Source organism: Trifolium pratense, linkage group LG6, assembly GCF_020283565.1.
Source record: "Trifolium pratense cultivar HEN17-A07 linkage group LG6, ARS_RC_1.1, whole genome shotgun sequence".
NCBI lineage: Eukaryota > Viridiplantae > Streptophyta > Magnoliopsida > Fabales > Fabaceae > Trifolium > Trifolium pratense.
The window spans coordinates 17,151,098-17,170,084 of NC_060064.1; the positions used below are offsets into that span (position 1 = coordinate 17,151,098).

Consider the following 18,987-nt stretch of genomic DNA (forward strand, 5'->3'; position numbering starts at 1 on the left):
ATCCACATGGTTCTCAAGAAGATGATTCTCAAGCTCAAGGAGGCAACAAGAAAAGAAGAATGGAAAAGCCAATAGTTTCTTGCTATTGGCTTGATGCAAACCAACCGCTACAAAAGAAGGATAACAAGAAGATCGACTCAAAGTTTCATGCAATAGATCACTGAAAGGATAAACCCTCTTGTTGCCTAAAGAAGAAGAATGATGGCAATGGTGGAACTGAGTTGATGGTTAAGGAAGAGAAGAAAAAGAAGCCAATGGAACGTTACAAAAGAATGCAATGTTGGGTGATTGTGAAGAGGATGGTAGAAGGAAGAGATGGTTGGGCTTTGAAAGCACCTCTTGATATCAAGTTTTTGAAGGGTTGCTTAGAGAACAAGTCAAAAGTGAAGAAGGCAATTGGTTTGAAAGATATTGAGGGCAAATTGAAATCATATTCATCGCCTGATGAATTTGCTGATGATATGAGGTTTGTATTCAATCATGGAATGTGTTACCCTCGAAGAGATGATGTTTTCAGAATTGCAGCAAGACTTAGTGACACTTTTGAGTACAAGTGGAAGGTTTTGAAGAAAGAGTGGGCACTTGAGGAGAAAAGATTGATGAAGGACAGGAATCATAAGAGGAAGAGGGAATCACAATCACTGTGTCCAATGATTAGATAAAAAAGAACATCTTCAATGTGTTGCTTCATTTGTTTATATGTATGCATTGAATGCTTAGTTTATATAATTTTCTAGAGTATTTTAGTTGTTGCTTCATTCCTTTTATTTCCAATGTTAATAAAATTTACTGATTTCCTATCTCAATGTTATTAGCAAGTATTTTATTTCCAACAAGTTGCATTCAAATTATTACTCATATCTTTTACTCTATCTAATAAGCACTTCATTAATACATACTCATTAAATTCATGAATCTCCTTCCTATTGATGTTCACCATTCAAATCTATTTTATGTTCATATTACATTTTTGAAGTAGCCACCACAACATTCTTACACTTAGATAAACACAATTGTCTTCTTAACTTTTGACTTGGTCTCTAAGCCCTAGTGCATTTGAATCACTACATTTTGTATAAAGAATATCAATCTTCCTTGTCAAGTAATCATGTTGGATCTTGTAATCCAATATGAAGAACAGGCACCATTCTTGGGAGAAGCATCCGTCACATCAGTCCAAGTAATGACCTGTTATTTCGGAACTGTCATTTCTCGTTGTGTCCAAGATTTTCTTTTGTTGGTTTTTTCTTTTTGCATTACTTTGAGCTTCTTGCTATGTTCTTCAATCAGTGTTTCCAAACTTCTTTGCATCTAAAGTCATAAACAAAATAAACACAAGATTGTAAGGATACGTTTGTGGATTGAGTTGTGATCTCAATAATTAATCATTTGTTTCTGTATAATATATGTTTCCATCAAAGAAAATTGCATATTACCTCAAGCTGTTGGGAAATACTTTTTCGAACCTCTAGTTGCAATTGTCGCGATTCCTCAATTTGCATATAGCTGCTAGGAAATACAAAAACAAAGAGTATGTTAAAAAACCATGGTAAGATTAATGAATCTATGTTACATTAGTAACACTATTATGTTGCATGAACTTATGATGTTACATTTTGAGTTGAAGTTCTGTGACTTTATCTGTTCTATGTCCTTCCCCAGATCTTTCTGAAAGAAAAAGATAACTGTGTCACAATATAACCTTAATACTAAAGAATATTGAAACTATAGTTCACTACTAATGTGCAAAATTTCATGTAGTCTGTTTTGCAAAATTTCACAAAGTATGCAATGAGAAAATTAATTTACCTCGCAAAGCTTTATGCACGCGTTCTGAAGATCGACATTTCTGCAAGGCAAATACATTAGAAAGATATATTAGAGGCCGAAGACAACAATGTTTACAAAACTCATTGAAATTGTTCAAATTAAATGGAAATAATTTTACCTGTAAATGACTTTTAACATGAGAAAGTGACAGCGAATTCGATTTCATCATATCTAGTATAGCCTTAGGCTTTGCCTCTGCAATTAATCAGTGAATTAATTGAATTGTCTAACAATAAGTCATGTTTGCTTTATGTTAACTAATGTTGTTATTTAGTTAAACTTACTTTCTGGACCACCGAGGTGATCAACGATCATCATGAATGATTCATGCAGTTCCTCAGTCCATCTTATCCTTCTTTTCGATTTTCTAGAATCATTGTTGCTAGAAGTGGCACATCCAATTCCATAAAGTTGAGGAGACTTTGTAGGTGAGCCCGACTAGTGAGTCATGAATTATAGTTTATTAGGAAAAGAAACGAAAAAAGACATACTTAGATTACAATTTACATGTACTACTAATTAGCAGGTTTTAAATAAAAGTCTGCGACTACGATTTAGGACACGACATAACAATTTTAGATACTGTCGTAACCATTGCACAGTTGTGGTTGAGGTCGCATCAACCACATCTGACTGCAATTTTACGCAGTAGCAAAGATCATGACAGGACCAGCCCAATAATTTTCAGAAAGATTAAAACTGTCGCGCTAACTGCTAAGCACATTTATGACGCGGCTAATAAGGCCGAAAAGCAGATATTAAATTTCACTTAGATAAACACAATTTCATCAACAATAAGATCATGTTGCAATCACATGTACACTCACTTTCACTACAAAGGAACAATTTTCAATACAATTTCATATATAATTGATACTCCCTCCGGCCACAAATATAAGCAAAACTACACTTTTCAGATTCATTGGATAACTGATGTATTTAGTCCGTATTATAGTCCATTCCAGATACATCAGTTATCCAATGAATCTGAAAAGTGCAATTATGCTTATAATTGTGGCCGGAGGGAGTATAGCATAAAAAATTACAAGCCACCTACAAAGAAAGCAAGAGTTACCTTAATTCTCTGAAATGAAATTTCAAAGGGCTTTTCATCTATGGAAGCATCATTCTTCAGCAATTCATCATGATTTTGAGGAAAATGATCATAAAATGACATATTTCCAGACTGAAAATTACTATATTCATCTTCAGAAGAATTTTGACTATCTGCACTATTAGACAACAAAGATTCTTTTGAAACTGAATACAAAGAGCTTGTGAAGTTATCTCCAGAACCTTGACAATTCAACAATGGAGGATCTGTTATCTTTGGAAACTGATCAAAACACCAATCAGGAACTTCAATCTGATCCTCATCATAATATTCTCCACCTTGAAAACCAACAGGACTTTTGATTTTAGCTACAGTTACTGCACCAAAACCTTCATAAGGTGTCACAATGTTGTTACAGGATGATTTGATTGGCTCAAAACTCATGACTTGTTCTGATCCAACAACCTTAACTAGGTTGTTAATTCCCATGTAAGATTCCCATTGTGTTCCATACATCCTTGACCAATGTTGATACATGGTTGTTGGTTCTGTTACCTTAAACTTTTGTGATGTATGTTGATAACATGTAGCCATATATTTAAGGGAAAAAACCAAGTTGTTGTAATTTATTTTATATATAATGAGAAAAGAGAGAGAGGGTGATGAATAGTAAGGAAAAGTTAGAAATGTATATGGACATAAAAGTGTCATTGTACATTAGGGAATTTATGAATGTATGAGGACATGATTGTTGTTGATGTACATTATGAGTGATGAAAGGTATATAGTATGCATTGTAGCTTCAGAGAGAAACTAATAGTCACTCAAAGTCTCTTAGTTAATAGAAGACAGCCATAAAATGTTAAATCTGTTATGACTCAGCAGTAGTCAGCATAGCAATATGCATATTACTATATGTGAGAGTAAATTAACTGATTTGAATATGATTAGTACTAATTTGGATTAAAGGAATGGATTTTGACTCAAGATTGTTTTAACTATCAAGAGAGTAAATTAAATTTAAATTTCTTACTAGAATACTGTATACATTAATTACGGTACATGATATTTTGTAGGGGTGTGAATAGTTGGGACCGCTTGGGAGAGCCTAATAATAAAAAGATTTCCTGCAGTAACAGTGTAATTAATTGCAGCCATCCGATTCAAATTCAATGGCTGAGATTGTTTGAATCCAAAAATACAATTTCCAATCTTATTCGTCTAATCTGATATCAACGGTTCATATTGAAAACTGCGTATAAACTAGGTTAGTTTGGTCAGTAAAAAGGCTAGGTAATTACTTTTTAGATTCATTGAATAATAAATGTATCAGGTCTGTATTATAGTCCAGATACATCAATTATTCAATGAATCTAAAAAGTGTAATTTTGCTTATAATTGTGTCCGGAGGGGTAGATATGTTTCTTATTTAGTTTGAATTTGTTTTAATTACTTTGCTTTACCATCATAGTAAAAAAAAGGTCAATGAGTAGTTGTAATCAAGGTTGTCAGAACCGGACCGGTCATCGAACCGGCGAGTTCACCGGTTTAAGGTTCAATTGGTCGGACCGGATTCAATTGGGGTCGAACCGTTTTTAATTAAATATATATTTTAATTTATATATAAATAAAAATATATGAATAATTGCTCAATATTTCATAATTTCACACATTAAAAAGATAAAATATCACAAGTCAAAATAAAATAAAATTTGTAATTCAAACCAAATGAAAAATAGATGAAAAACAAAAATCTTTCCTATTCCTACGACGTCGTTGTTTTGTTTCAGATTTTTTTTTTTTTAGAAAGTAAAAACTACTTGGTTTTGCCCTTTTTTTTTTTTAAATAAAAAATCTGCAAAACCGCTTGAACCGCCCGACCGGTTCGCCAGTTCGTCCCGGTTCGACCCCGGTTCACGCGTTTTTTTTTCCGGTCGATTTTCTATCCGTTTTTTCTCAAAACCGAACCGTTTTCATGACCGGTTCACGGTCCGACCGGCCGGTCCGGTCCGGTTTTGATAACCTTGTTTGTAATAGTACCTAAAAAAAATTAGTTTTTTCTTTATCATCATAAAAAATTGGTTAAACTCCGTCCTAAAAAAAATAAAAATGGTTAAACTAGTTTATTATAACAAAACTATAAATATAAAAGGAAAATCTATAAATTTAAAAGTACACTCTTCTCAAATTTTGTTATACATATGTAGACATGTAGTTATGGAATCAAAATTTGTTTTTAATAGTTGAAACTTAAAAGTACACTCTTGTCTTGACAACATAGAATCCGCTCTCTAACATTATTTAAGCTGTCATAGCTATGGCTTTTGATGCACGTCATTCTCATTACATATTATACACTTTGAATTGTTGATCCTATTATCCTAAGGAGAGCTCTCAGTTCATATTGGAGGATTAGTTTAATATATGTATATGAATTTTCAAAAATACAAAAAACATAATTAAAAACTCAATATTTGGAGGATTAGTTTAATATATGTATATGAATTTTCAAAAATACAAAAAACATAATTAAAAACTCAATATTCGGCCTGGGAGCGACTAATATGAGGGAACCAATTTCACAGCATACTCGTGGGGGGGGGCATTTAAAGCCAAATATTTTTTTACTCTCTATGAAATTGTCCACCAATCTTAAACCTTGAGATGAACAGATTTAAGTCAACATCACTAAATCAACCTAAGTAGGTTAATGAAAAATTATTAAACAATATCACATACACATTAGTGATTTAAAACAATTTATAAGGATTTCAAGCCAAAAACTAAGAGTACTTCCTACAAACTAGTAGTACTTGCTATGATATGGAGATGCCAATAAAAATATGAATATTAGCATTAAGAAAAAGAAAAAATTAGCACCGAAAAGTTTTATATAGTAAATAAAATGTGAAGGATTCAAAGTTTTGGGTACCAAATTTTTTTTATAGCGTAAGAAAATTGTTAAAGTTTGAGGGTTCAGTTTTTTTCTTAAACTCTTAAGCCCAAAATTCAAAACTTATAAATTGTTGGCTAAATATTGAATATATATATATATATATATATATATATATATATATATATATATATATATATATATATATATATATATATATATATATATATATATATATATATATATATATATAAAAGTAAGAAAAAATTGTTAAGTCTATTCTAATATTTAAATAATAATCAAAAATAAAAAGATATGTTATGTATCTTTCTCAAATCTGCTATTATTATTCCTCCTTGGTTCCTTTATTTTCTTTTATTTTTTAATTAAAAAATCTGGTTTTTAGGAAATGGGCCCAAATAATTCAGAGTTCGGCCGCAATCGAGGTAAGTAAAATCTGGTTAAAAATTGTTCCATCAAACATATCGAATTCGAGTTTTTCCAAAAGATTCTTTTTAAAAGAAACTCATTAATCACTTCTAATATTTTAATTTTCTTGGTTACGTTTTATTTATTTCATTTATAAATATGTGAAGAAGAAAAAAAAAAAACACCGGTGATTATTTACCACAAGAATATTCTTTGCCAACAATTCTCCTTCACTACTCTTATCCCAAAAGTAAAAGTTTATGATTTTTTTTTTTCATCTCCCATGTTTGGTTGGAAACCGATGAAAGTTTTTGCTAAAAAATGGTCTTAAAAGATATAATATTTCGAGTTGGGATCCTCTCCATTTTCTATTCTTTCCATTTCTTCCATTACCAAAGTTTTTAAATATTTTTGGGTGTATAAATGATATTTGGACCCACTTAATGTCACACTTTTGCATTTATATTCCCAAAACTATATAATAATGCAGGAAATGGAAATAATTAGAAATGGAGAGGATCCTTCTTACGTTAACCTTCTTACGAATATTTTTGCTTTTGAGTAAAAAAAAATGAAGAGTATTTTTGCTTTATGAAGAAAAATAAACTTTCCAAACTCTTTCTATTTCTTTCATTTGTTTCTTCTTCTTCTTTTTTTATTTACCAAAACTCTCTCCTTCGCTCACATCAAAACTCGCAAACAAAACATAAGGAGAGCTCAAACATCATAACTTTTAAAAAATCTACAATGATAAATTATCCACAATGAAGGGTAAAATCCGCATTATGGATATGATAAGTACATAAATAATTATCCAAAAGAAATGAACAAATACCTTATCATATTTTAATTTTAATGTCTCATCAAAATCATGATATGATACTGTTGGGGAAACCAGACTGAATAGTCTCTTTAAAATGCGGAATTAACTCTCCCAACCACCTGTGCAATTAAATGGGTAACCAGAAAATTCCAATAGCAGAGCAAAATAACAACGACGGTAAAATAAATATCAGACACCAGAATTTTACGTGGAAAATCCTCTCAATGTGAGAGAATAAAAAACCACGGGCAAAGCCAGATAAATCTTCCACTATAAATCAATAATGGGTACACAAATAATCTTCTAGTAAATACTAGGAACACCAATAATCGTCACCTAAAGGTGAAATCAAACAACAACTTAATTTCCACACAAGTGGGTAAAGTAACACAACCTAGAGAGAGATTTAAACAACTAGTAAAACTAGTTAGATGATAGAAACCACTTACTAAAGTTGTAGCACAAACAAAGTAACTTTGCTACACACTCTTTATCACCTAGAACCAAAAATCTCTTCTCTTAAAGTGCTGCTGCCAAAGCTTTCTCCGCGTCTCGTTACAATTTTCTTTACGCAGGCAATACGGCTGCTACTGTTGTTGTTATGTAACCCGCACACCCACACACATGTGTGTTCTACAATATATATGTATATATTAGGGATTAAAGAATCCCTTCATTCTTCTTGTCTTTCACGTGACAAGGCCATGGGCCAATAACAAATTAAGCCCCATTCCTTTTAACACCTCCCCTTTTATTCTTTTCCTTTTATTTATTTTTCTTATAATTGGCGTGGGGCCCACTTGGGGAGTGAACCCACCCAACAAATCTCCCCCTCACGACTCAAGTGGGGAGGGATCGTTCTACCTTGGTAGCCTTCTTTGGTGCTCTTTTGCCCTTAGGTAATTTCACCAACTTAAATGTATTTTTCTCATGCAAGGAACTTCTCTCTTCTTGCATGGCTTCAAACCACTTTTCTTTATCAACATCTGTTATAATCTCTTGGTAGTAATCTGTCTCTCCATTATCAGTGACTGTTACATAATCTTGTGGAGGATATCTTTGAGAAACTTGACGATCTCTACTTGACCTTCTCAACTCAGGTTCAACCGATGGCTCAGGAGGCTCCTCTTCAACTGGCTCATCATGATCATGTGTGTGATCATCAGTTACATTCTCATCATCTACCTGTACATCTCCCCCATCAACAAGAGTTCCACTGGGAGGTTTAGGCACAACATCAATGTAACTTCTAGCATCAGATTTATGTTTCTCAGCTTTCTCAAAGTCTTCAATGGTCTGGTCTTCGAGGAATTTCACATCTCGGCTTCTAACAATTTTCTTATCAACAGGGTCCCACAATCTATAGCCAAACTGTTCATTGCCATAACCCATGAACAAACACTGCTTCGATTTCTTATCAAGCTTGGATCTTTCATCTATTGGAATGTGAACAAAAGCTCTGCAGCCAAACACTCTCAAATAACCATAAGAGACATCTTTCCCTGTCCAAACTCTATTTGGAACATCACCATCAAGTGGAATAGAAGGAGAAAGGTTGATCAAATCCACTGCAGTCTTCATTGCTTCACCCCAAAAGGCTTTCGACAACTTTGCATGAGAGAGCATACACCTAACCCTTTCATTAATGGTACGATTCATTCTCTCTGCAACTCCGTTGTGTTGAGGAGTCTTTGGAACTGTCTTCTCAAGCTTGATACCATGCTCTTTGCAATACTCTTCAAATGGACCTCTGTATTCACCACCATTGTCTGCTCGAATACACTTCAGTTTCCTTCCTGTTTCTCTTTCAACACTTGCATGGAATTGCTTAAAAGTACCTAGTACCTGGTCTTTAGATTTCAAAACAAAAGCCCACACTTTTCTAGAGTGGTCATCAATAAAAGTAACAAAATATAAAGCACCACCAAGAGATTTACTATCCATCATGCAAACATCAGTGTGAATTAAATCTAAAATATTCTGTCTCCTATGAGGACCAGAACTACGAAAGGAAACTCTATGCTGTTTACCAGAAAAACAATGAGTGCAAGTTTTTAAAGGTGTACCTTTTACCGGAAGAAAATTTTTCTTCGCAAGAATGCTGAGTCCTTTCTGACTCAGATGACCAAGGCGTGTATGCCACAAATCAGTCGATACATCTTCAACTGCGTTCACCTCCTCCTTGCACAACTTTACAGGCATCCTGTAAAGACTCGTGGGACTTTGCTCCTTTGCTACCACTAAAGAACCTTTGGTGATCTTACATATTCCATCACCACCAAAGTAAGTGTGATAGCCCTCAATATCTAAGGCTTTGACTGAAATCACGTTTAGACGGATATCTGGAACATGTCTAACATTCTTCAACTGAAGCTTGCAACCAATACTAGTTTCAACCCAAACATCTCCCATACCAACAATTTTACAAACTCCCTCATTTCCCATTTTTACCGTACCAAAGTCACAAATGGTATAAGATGAGAAGAAATCGCGCCTAGGAGTAACATGGTATGAGGCACCCGAATCAATAATCCAAGTTGAATCATGACTGGCAAGATTTATGGAATCATCATCATCACAAATAATGTAGACATCGGCAGCACTATCATGTGCAACTGCAGAAGTGTTTTTATCACTTTCATTCTCACTATCATCGTCTCTTTCCCTTAGTTGATCTCTCTTGAGCAATCTGCAATATTTCTTTATATGTCCCTCCCTGTTACAATAGAAACAGGTAAATTCTTTTCTGGCTTTTGACTTGCTGCGCCTCTCAGATTTATCATGCTTATGGAAATTTTTATTTTGGCTTCTCCCCCGTGACTCTATAACAAGAGCTTCTGACTGAGTAGGAGAACCAATCAAACCACGCTCTTTTCTTCGAGCCTCTTCATTAAGCATGCTTTCTTTAACCGTTGACATTACCAACTTCCCACTTGGAGCTGAGTTTGTCAGTGTCACAACAAGAACTTCCCAGTTGTCAGGCAAAGAACTGAGCAATAATAAAGCCTGCAACTCATCATCCAGCTTAATATCAGTAGCTGTCAACTGATTCACCGTGTTCTGAAACACACTCATATGCTTTGCCATTGACTCACCATCTTTATACTTCATGTTAACCAGCTTTCGAATCAAACATGCTTTATTCTGCACATTCTTCCGTTCATACAATTCTTTCAATTTATTCCACATTGTATGAGCATTCGTTTCAGCTTCAACATGAGGATACACACTTAAATCAAGCCACTGCCTGATAATAGCCACTGCTTTTCTATTCATCTTCTTCCAATCAGTATCTGAAGTATCCTTCGATCTAGCACTTTCACCCTCAATGGGATCATACAAATCTTTTGTATATAACAAATCTTCCATGAGAGTCTTCCAAAGTGTGTAATTGGAAGAGTTCAGCTTAATCATATTCGGCTCTGAATTTTTCTCCATTTTAAATTGCACAAAACAAATCAACCAAAGCTCTAGATACCACTTTGTTGGGGAAACCAGACTGAATAGTCTCTTTAAAATGCGGAATTAACTCTCCCAACCACCTGTGCAATTAAATGGGCAACCAGAAAATTCCAATAGCAGAGCAAAATAACAACGACGGTAAAATAAATATCAGACACCAGAATTTATGTGGAAAATCCTCTCAATGTGAGAGAATAAAAAACCACGGGCAAAGCCAGATAAATCTTCCACTATAAATCAATAATGGGTACACAAATAATCTTATAGTAAATACTAGGAACACCAATAATCGTCACCTAAAGGTGAAATCAAACAACAACTTAATTTCCACACAAGTGGGTAAAGTAACACAACCTAGAGAGAGATTTAAACAACTAGTAAAACTAGCTAGATGATAGAAACCACTTACTAAAGTTGTAGCACAAACAAAGTAACTTTGCTACACACTCTTTATCACCTAGAACCAAAAATCTCTTCTCTCAAAGTGCTGCTGCCAAAGCTTTCTCCGCGTCTCGTTACAATTTTCTTTACGCAGGCAATACGGCTGCTACTGTTGTTGTTATGTAACCCGCACACCCACACACATGTGTGTTCTACAATATATATGTATATATTAGGGATTAAAGAATCCCTTCATTCTTCTTGTCTTTCACGTGACAAGGCCATGGGCCAATAACAAATTAAGCCCCATTCCTTTTAACACCTCCCCTTTTATTCTTTTCCTTTTATTTATTTTTCTTATAATTGGCGTGGGGCCCACTTGGTGAGTGAACCCACCCAACAGATACAATATCTTCGTTTACTAAACGGACCCTTAAAACATTCATTTTTTTTAAGCAAAACATCCATTTTTTTATTCAATATAAAATTTCTAACTCACACTTAACAACAAAGTGACAAACACCAATTACCTAAGTTTTACACATACATTTATGAGGTTCCAAATTCAAATTGAATAAAAATACACAATCGAACAAATCGTTAGTTGGTTCAGTGGTGATTGACGCTGGACTTAGTAGGAAGAACAACGGTTCGATTCCTCGCAACTGCAATCAGGAGGGGGCTGGAACCACTTAATGTCAGAACTAATCATTGAACCATATTATGAGGTCAAATGGGCTGAATACTAGTGGTGAAAACTCAACAACAACAAAAAATACACAACCTAACAATATTGTTATTATCAATTGAACTAACACTTACGGATCATCTTTATTATTTAGGCTACAAATGTTCAACAGACTCAATTAAATTTCTTCTATAGTAAGTGATAGAAGTATAATCCAAAAATTTACAAATTACTACATTCCACATTCAGCCAATACTTTCTGAGATTCCAATATCATTTCAAATTTGGGATCATTTTACATGTTCAATTCTATACTTAAGCATGGAATGAATAAAGTCCACGTGTCACTCAAAGTCTACCCTCTCGACCAACAGGGAGGTTGAGAAAAGAATCTTGTCCAACACATCAGAAACTATAGAATAATTATAATTTACTCATTTGGCTATTTGTTTATGTTTCATTTGCTCTACTTGATAGTAATGGTTACCAATGGCTACAGAAAGAGTGTAGATCTCAAATACATGTTGTAGCTCCAAAAAGAAATGCCAAATAAGGACGGTCTTCATGCCATGATTCAATAAAATTAAGGAATAAAGATTCCGGTCTATTCAATGAGAGCTTCATTTTTGGTTATCGACCAATCAATTCAAGTATAGTGATTAATATTTTAATACATCTTATTTATATTTATATATATTTATTATCCCTTTCACCAATCAATTAAAAGTCTCATTTTGTTGCCACTCGACCAAACAATTTACTTGGTTTAACATTGACATTTCTTTTAATGGAGTTTTAACAATTAACATTGACATTTGAGATTGCTGTATAAGAAAATTTGAGTTTCAATGTTGGCTGAAATTATTTTTAATAAATTTTAAATATTTTTCAGCCGATCTTGATTGTTATATTCCTCTTCTCATAAGAAGTAATGAGTTAAGATAAAAAAAGTAATACATCGATCAGTACTATAATATTGTGTGAAATAAAGTTTGAATAAGAATTCATAACGTTGTCATGAATAGGATTATCTTTTGCGAAGGAAATATATAAGTTAAATTGCACTTTTGATCTCCTAACTTTCACAAACTTAAGATTTTGCTCATTTAACTTTCATAGTATATATAGCATTTTTTATCGCCTAATTAACTTTATCCCTTTTGTAAAAGGTTGGCCTCCCACTGATTTCGACCAAGCTAACGCACACTTGGAAAATGACTCACATGACATGTTGACCAAATATAAAGGGTAAAAGATGCAATTTATGAAAGTTAAAGGGTTAAAACCATAAATTTGTAAAAGTTAGGGTAAAAAATGCAATTTAATCAAATATATAAAGTATAAAAAAAGAAATTAAAGAAAAGTGAAACCCAAAATCTATTATGGATATGTAGTATCTTTTAGTAAAAAAAAAAATGTATCTTATCTAGTATGCAAACAGCATAGAAGTTGCCAGTGTCTAAGCAATTTCCCAAGAAAAAGTAATTTTATGTGTTAAAATATAATTTATCATATGTAACCTCATTTGTAGTGTCAAGTCATATTAATAATTAATAAAGTTCTTTATTTTGCCCTCTGAAATAAATGATTCATTTCAAAATATTGTATTTTTGTATACATTGAAAGTTTGTATTTCAAATGTGAGGTGAGTCTCATATCGGATAGACAAGTTGATGTTTTTTTTTAAAGAAGCTAAATTAACCCATCCAAATTGGCGCAAGAGAGAATCGAACCTCAGACCTCAAGAGGAGCACACTTTCATGTCTCAAGTCAATACCAATGCACCAACTCAAGTGGGTTTAGATAAGTGGATGTTGAATAGTGTTTATAAGTGAGAAGACTCATAAATCCAACCCTTAAAGTTTTGGGTAAAAATGTGGTGTTCAACTCACTTGAGTAGTTGTTCAAGGTCCGACGTGATGATCTCGGACCCTCATGATCCAACTCTGCTATTAGATCCGATGGTTGAACCAAAAGCGTGGTGTCCAATCACCTGTATAGTTATTCAAAAGCCTGATGTGATGATAACGTACTCTCTCATGACCCAAGATGAATTTCCAATGCAATTTTTTTGTTAAACTAAAATATGTCTACACTCAACTTAAAAGATTAATAATTAGAGGAAAAATGTTATTTGAACATCAAATAACAAACAAAAATTCGACATCGTACACTATTTGATGTTTGTTATCGATATGCGTGCATAGAGTAAATGAAATACGTTGTCGTATTTTTGTCAGCAAAATTTGATGTTTGAATAACATGACTTTAATTAGAGGTAGCTGAAATCTATTAAAGCAAGCGTTAACTTCTCTCCACATATATTTTTCTATACACACCAGAACGAAGTAAATTGAACCTTTGCCCAAATGGTTATTTTTACACAGACACATTTTGGTGGTGGTGACAACATGAAAATCATAATGAATCAAATAATTATTTTCCCTGATCATAATGTTTCTATAGGATACATTATATGCAATAACACTAGAATATATGTACTAATAACTCACTGAATTTATATTTGTACTTTGTAGGATCAACATGTTCATACTTTTATTCCCATAACAAAATTTCATGGTGTCATTTATCTGTTGCTTACAAGGAGTAAGCTTCAGAGAAACTATAGTTTTATACATAATAACTATCAAATTATGTATCCAAAGAGATTTTACAAGGGATTAAAGAATTTTCAGCCCCTTCAGAAATAGAAACCTCAGCATCTTTGTGACTAATTTTTGTACTATCATCATTAACTGTATTTGGAGTATTAAAGAGGTTATTAGATGTCTTCTGCTGCTTATCAAACATTTCTTTCAGCTGTCTGCCTTGTTCCTCAAGTCGCAATTGTAACATTCGTTGAATCTAGTGTTACGAAAGGGGTCACAAAAATGAAGTATCAAATAAGTTCATGAAGATACAAATAATACAAAGTTTCGAAAGAAAATGATGGTAAGGATCGATATACCTCGAGTTGTTCATGAAGACGCCTTTGTGCATCTAATTGAAGTTGAAGTGCTTCCTTGATTTGAAATCCACTGCAAATCAAGAGTAGTGTAAATCAAGCACATTTATTTTCAATTATGAAATTAAGTACTACAATTATAAGACTTTTTTTTTTGGTTACAACAATACAATTATAAGACTATAATAGTAGTTTAGGTAAAAAAAAATGTATTTATAGCATTACGTTTTAACACCAACATGATGTAGATCCTCTGTATGGATTCTTTTGTCAGATTTACCTGAAATAGGACACATTTGTTTGTTCAATATCAATGGGGTGCATATCATAATATATGAGAAAATAACAACATTTGAAAACAATAGTTTTTGAATAATTGAAGTTAAACCATTAGTCAATCACATCCTAAGAAGATAGTTAACCAGAATAAAACATTGTGTTATGAAATAGAAAACAGGTTATATTCGTAACTTCCTATATTTGAAGTTGTTAAGAATTCCACGTCGGTTGCGAGATAATCTGAATGTATGTTTATAAGTGAGGACAATCCTCATCTTACAAGCTGGTTTTTTAGGGTTGAGTTAGGCCTAACTCCCAATTCTAAGATGGTATCAGAGTCTCCTCTATGCTATCAGGTTTCTGATCAGGCCACCCACCATTTATATCGGCGCACCAAGCCTAATAGTGTTAGGCGCGAGGGGATGTGTTAAAAGTCCCACATCGGTTGCAAAATGATCTGGATATATGTTTATAAGTTTTTTTGAACAAGATATATGTTTATAAGTGAGGACAATCTTCACCTTATAAGTCGGTTTTATAGGGTCGAAGCCTATTTAACCACATACATTATTCACTATGAACAAATTGCATTAGTTCATTTAAATCCCATCAAGGGAAAAGAGAAACCAATGTCCTATCCATTTACCAACACTATAACCGAAACATGAATGCAAATAAATTATGCTAAGAAAAAGAGAAATTACCTTGAACTGACTCTGGCATGAATTTTGCAGTTCTATATTTTTGTAAATGACTTTTCACATGGAATATGGTCAAAACATCAGAATCCATCATCTTTAATATAGCCTTTGGTGTTGCCTCTATAATCAAGAAGCAAATAAAAAGGATTATAAGATATTAAACTTTTTTTTTAATTTACAAATTCTGAAAGCTATACTTACTCTCAGCACCTCCGAGGCGATTCACACACTCAACAAACTTCTCATGAAGATCCTTTGTCCATCTAATTCGTGTTTTACTCGAGACTACATTCCCATTAGAAGTAGTATTTCCATGAGAAGTTGATGAACTTCCAGCTGAAATTGTTGGACACAACTTCTGATCATGATGAGAAGCGAAATTCAATTGTTCAACCGATAAATGATAAGGTCCTCGAGCAACCTACACACAGATGCAATTATAAGACGATCGATGTATGCCTAACGTGATATTGTAATTTACTGTTAAATCGTAACTAACATATAATACTAACGACATATATATGACATAAGTCATGATCCTCTTCGGTCTCTCCATCATCTCCAACAGAACTTTGGTGGTTAGATATTGATTCAACGACCGAGTTCTGTTGAAGAGATAGAAGAGGCCGCAGAAGATTCATTTAGCAAAAGAACTTACCATATAGTCATGATTTCCTTTGTTACAAAATGATGAGCTGTTGCTAGCTGAGGCAAGACCATCAAAAAACAACTTTTGTTGTTCAATTGGAAAGGACTTAATCCCGGGAAAATCCTCACACGAAAATTTATTCGAGTTTTCTGGCGATCTAAGACATTGATTACCATTCAATTGAGATTTCACCAATGCTTGCAAAGTGTTTGAAAATTCCAAGTTAGGATCAAGTTGGTTTGATGATTCCAAGAAATGATTATTTTCCCTTAGAGATTGATACAAAGGGAACTCCAAATCATTAAGCTTATATAATTGAGAACTCAAACTTGGATTATTATTACTATTATCAACTTGGTTATCAAATTCTGCAAATCCCATGCAATTTTCTGTTGCATAAAAAGCAGAAGCTGGTGACTCAAAACGGCTCATAATTGTGTTTGTATTTGAAGATTTTGTTGATTCTCCTTCTCCTTCTTCAACTATTGATAGTTGTTGATTGCATCTTCCTATATTCCAAACTTCTCTCATATTAAGATATTCAGATGAACTATTACCAAACTTAAAATTCAACAAAGTTTGAACAAAGATTTTTGAGTTGTCCTAATATATAGATATTTGGAAAATATTTTATGGAGTAGTTTAGAGAACACTCTTTGGGAATTTCATCCTTATTGAGGAAAGAAGATTGGAATGGTGATAATAATAATGCAATTTAAGACTATAAATGGGAAAAAATTAACTCTTATATTCCCATATAATATAATCTTCAAGAATAAGTTATGAATCTTAATGTCTAAATATGGTAATACAAGGTCAATACTTAATATTATTCTTGAATTAAAGATAAGAATGGACAATGATCAAATTGACATTAACAAAGTAACAGCTACATAGAAACAAACAAAAAAGTTAATTTGTTTAAAAATGTTGTCATCATGTGAAATTGAACCAAGTGAAAAAGAATCTTGAGATAAAATATGAGGTAACTTTGCTCCATTTGTTTTAGGAAATCCTTTATTTTATTTTATTTTTATTTCTTACTCCCTCCACGTCTTGTATATAAACAAATTTTCACTTTTAGGTCCATTCAGTTATTAATGAATCTGGTTCATAATACATATCAGATCAGATATATTAATAATCGAATGAATCTAAAAATTGAAAATTTGCACATATATATACACACTACTAGAGGGAGTATTTCAAAGGCAAGGTGGCCTAATAAAAATTAAACTTCAAAGAGGTTAAAATAAGTCAAGGAAAGCACAAGGGCACAACTATATATAAATTATAGATTTGGGTTCTTAAATCAATTATTTAAGGTTGGGGTCACAGTCAAGAGAGGTTAAAAAGTATTTCCAGACTGTTCTATATATAAACATTAATACTAAACTCTGAATTGCCTGTCAGCAGAGAGCATAAATACTCTAAAGTAAAGCTGGAAAACAAAGACAATGATATATATGTCCAAAACAGTACTATTTTTTTAAAAAATATAATAAAATGATAAAACAGACATAAAATTGGAGTTGAGAGATTGTTTAATTATCACCAAATTGGGTAATATTGTTGATCTGAGTTGGATCTAGATCATTAACCATAGTTGATGAAACATTGCATAGGAGGAGGAAGGTTCATTTTTCGACGAGGGTGTTGAACCTGCAAACGCTCCATATTCAAAGTCAATTTGTGATAGGGGCACACGTGAGGTTTTAGATAAAAATGTGTGTATTACTGTCCGATGTAATTTCGTTGACCCCATCGAGAGATATCCAACATAATTTTTGGATCATTGTCTGATCTTGATTGCATTGCGATGAGATGATAGGTGGTTTTGCTAGATAAAAATGTGTGTATTACTGTCCGATGTAATTTCGTTGACTCCATCGAGAGATATCCAACGTAATTTTTTGATCATTGTCCGATCTTGATCGCACTGCAATGAGATGATAGGTGGTTTTGCTAGATATCCGACATAATTTTTGGATCATTATTCCACCCAAAGCTTAAATTCGATTTCTCACGAACGATATGTTTTTTAATAAAGCTTGTGAAACACTTCAATCACGTAATTATTCTCATAGAAGACTTGAATGAAAAAAACTTTAACCACTCAAACGTACAGACAATCGAATCTTTCTCAAACAAAAATATAATATAGATAAAAATTTCTCCTTCATTGCTTTGAATTGCGACTTGCACTTGCAATATGGGGAGTCAGAAATTACTATAAAAGTTGCATATAATTTACTCTTTTTTTATCTTAAAAGCACAATGCAACTTTAACTATACAGGATTCTCTGAGCAGTTAAGTAAACTAATGGCTTTTTATAAGGTTGAAAAATATTGACACATATTGAGCACACATTCATGTGCAAATCAGTTATATATATGAAATAGAGAATTCTAATCGAAAACGCGTCAGCTTACTAGGTATCTAACATGTGTCAGTGTCTCACACTGATACCTAAAATTACATTTACAAATTTAGTCGTGTCTAATTTTTAGTGATTGTCGGATAAATTACCACAATTCTTTCTTTGAAGGATAACAAAGATGCAAGTAAACCTAATAAACGTCATTATCAGAAGTGGTGGGAATCAAAATTAATGGGTTTATAGTTGAAGTTAAAGAGTGCAAAGAAAATATTCCGTAGAAAAGGTCAGGTTTTTAATGACTGGTATAAACCAAGGGATAGGGATTTGCTGGCGCACGCACGAGTTATACATGTCTCATTCCTTGAACCTTTACCTCAATTATTCATCATTAATTAATTCATGTAGACAATCTGAACTCTATGAGTTATGTTTTGTTTTTTTTCTTTGTCGTA

The 18,987-nt window shown here is 33.0% G+C and overlaps 3 protein-coding genes across 3 annotated transcripts; 1 reads left to right on the forward strand and 2 right to left on the reverse strand.

Annotated features, from left to right (window-relative positions):
* Window positions 1-224: 224 nt before the first annotated feature.
* On the forward strand, window positions 225-662 carry LOC123891837 (transcription factor GTE4-like). Its single transcript, XM_045941720.1, has one exon. The coding sequence runs from the start codon at window positions 225-227 to the stop codon at window positions 660-662; it is 438 nt and encodes a 145-aa protein (XP_045797676.1).
* Window positions 663-907: 245 nt separating this feature from the next.
* Window positions 908-3,562, reverse strand: LOC123891582 (myb family transcription factor PHL5-like). The gene is made up of 6 exons (XM_045941470.1): window positions 2,906-3,562; window positions 2,115-2,268; window positions 1,810-2,025; window positions 1,614-1,668; window positions 1,437-1,506; window positions 908-1,311 (listed from the first exon to the last, which is right to left on the reverse strand). Exons 1-6 carry the CDS (start codon window positions 3,476-3,478, stop codon window positions 1,192-1,194), a joined length of 1,188 nt encoding a protein of 395 aa, XP_045797426.1. The 5' UTR covers window positions 3,479-3,562; the 3' UTR covers window positions 908-1,191.
* A 10,416-nt stretch (window positions 3,563-13,978) lies between these two features.
* On the reverse strand, window positions 13,979-16,942 carry LOC123889788 (myb family transcription factor PHL5-like). Its single transcript, XM_045939284.1, has 6 exons — window positions 16,164-16,942; window positions 15,707-15,926; window positions 15,509-15,625; window positions 14,751-14,805; window positions 14,529-14,598; window positions 13,979-14,425 (listed from the first exon to the last, which is right to left on the reverse strand). Exons 1-6 carry the CDS (start codon window positions 16,683-16,685, stop codon window positions 14,213-14,215), a joined length of 1,197 nt encoding a protein of 398 aa, XP_045795240.1. The 5' UTR covers window positions 16,686-16,942; the 3' UTR covers window positions 13,979-14,212.
* Between the last annotated feature and the right edge of the window lie 2,045 nt (window positions 16,943-18,987).

What these genes read in the sequence shown, in the direction of transcription:
- LOC123891582 (XM_045941470.1), bottom strand. Translation starts at nt 3,478, where the DNA reads ATGGCTACATGTTATCAACATACATCACAAAAGTTTAAGGTAACAGAA. An exon ending in TCACCTCGGTGGTCCAGAAA is followed by an intron (nt 2,026 to 2,114) that starts GTAAGTTTAACT and finishes GATTAATTGCAG; the next exon opens with AGGCAAAGCCTAAGGCTATA. An exon ending in ACAGAACTTCAACTCAAAAT is followed by an intron (nt 1,507 to 1,613) that starts GTAACATCATAA and finishes ATTTCCTAGCAG; the next exon opens with CTATATGCAAATTGAGGAAT.
- LOC123891837 (XM_045941720.1), top strand. Translation starts at nt 225, where the DNA reads ATGGTTAAGGAAGAGAAGAAAAAGAAGCCAATGGAACGTTACAAAAGA.
- LOC123889788 (XM_045939284.1), bottom strand. Translation starts at nt 16,685, where the DNA reads ATGAGAGAAGTTTGGAATATAGGAAGATGCAATCAACAACTATCAATA. An exon ending in CATGCCAGAGTCAGTTCAAG is followed by an intron (nt 14,806 to 15,508) that starts GTAATTTCTCTT and finishes GTCCTATTTCAG; the next exon opens with GTAAATCTGACAAAAGAATC. An exon ending in CATCATGTTGGTGTTAAAAC is followed by an intron (nt 14,599 to 14,750) that starts GTAATGCTATAA and finishes CTTGATTTGCAG; the next exon opens with TGGATTTCAAATCAAGGAAG.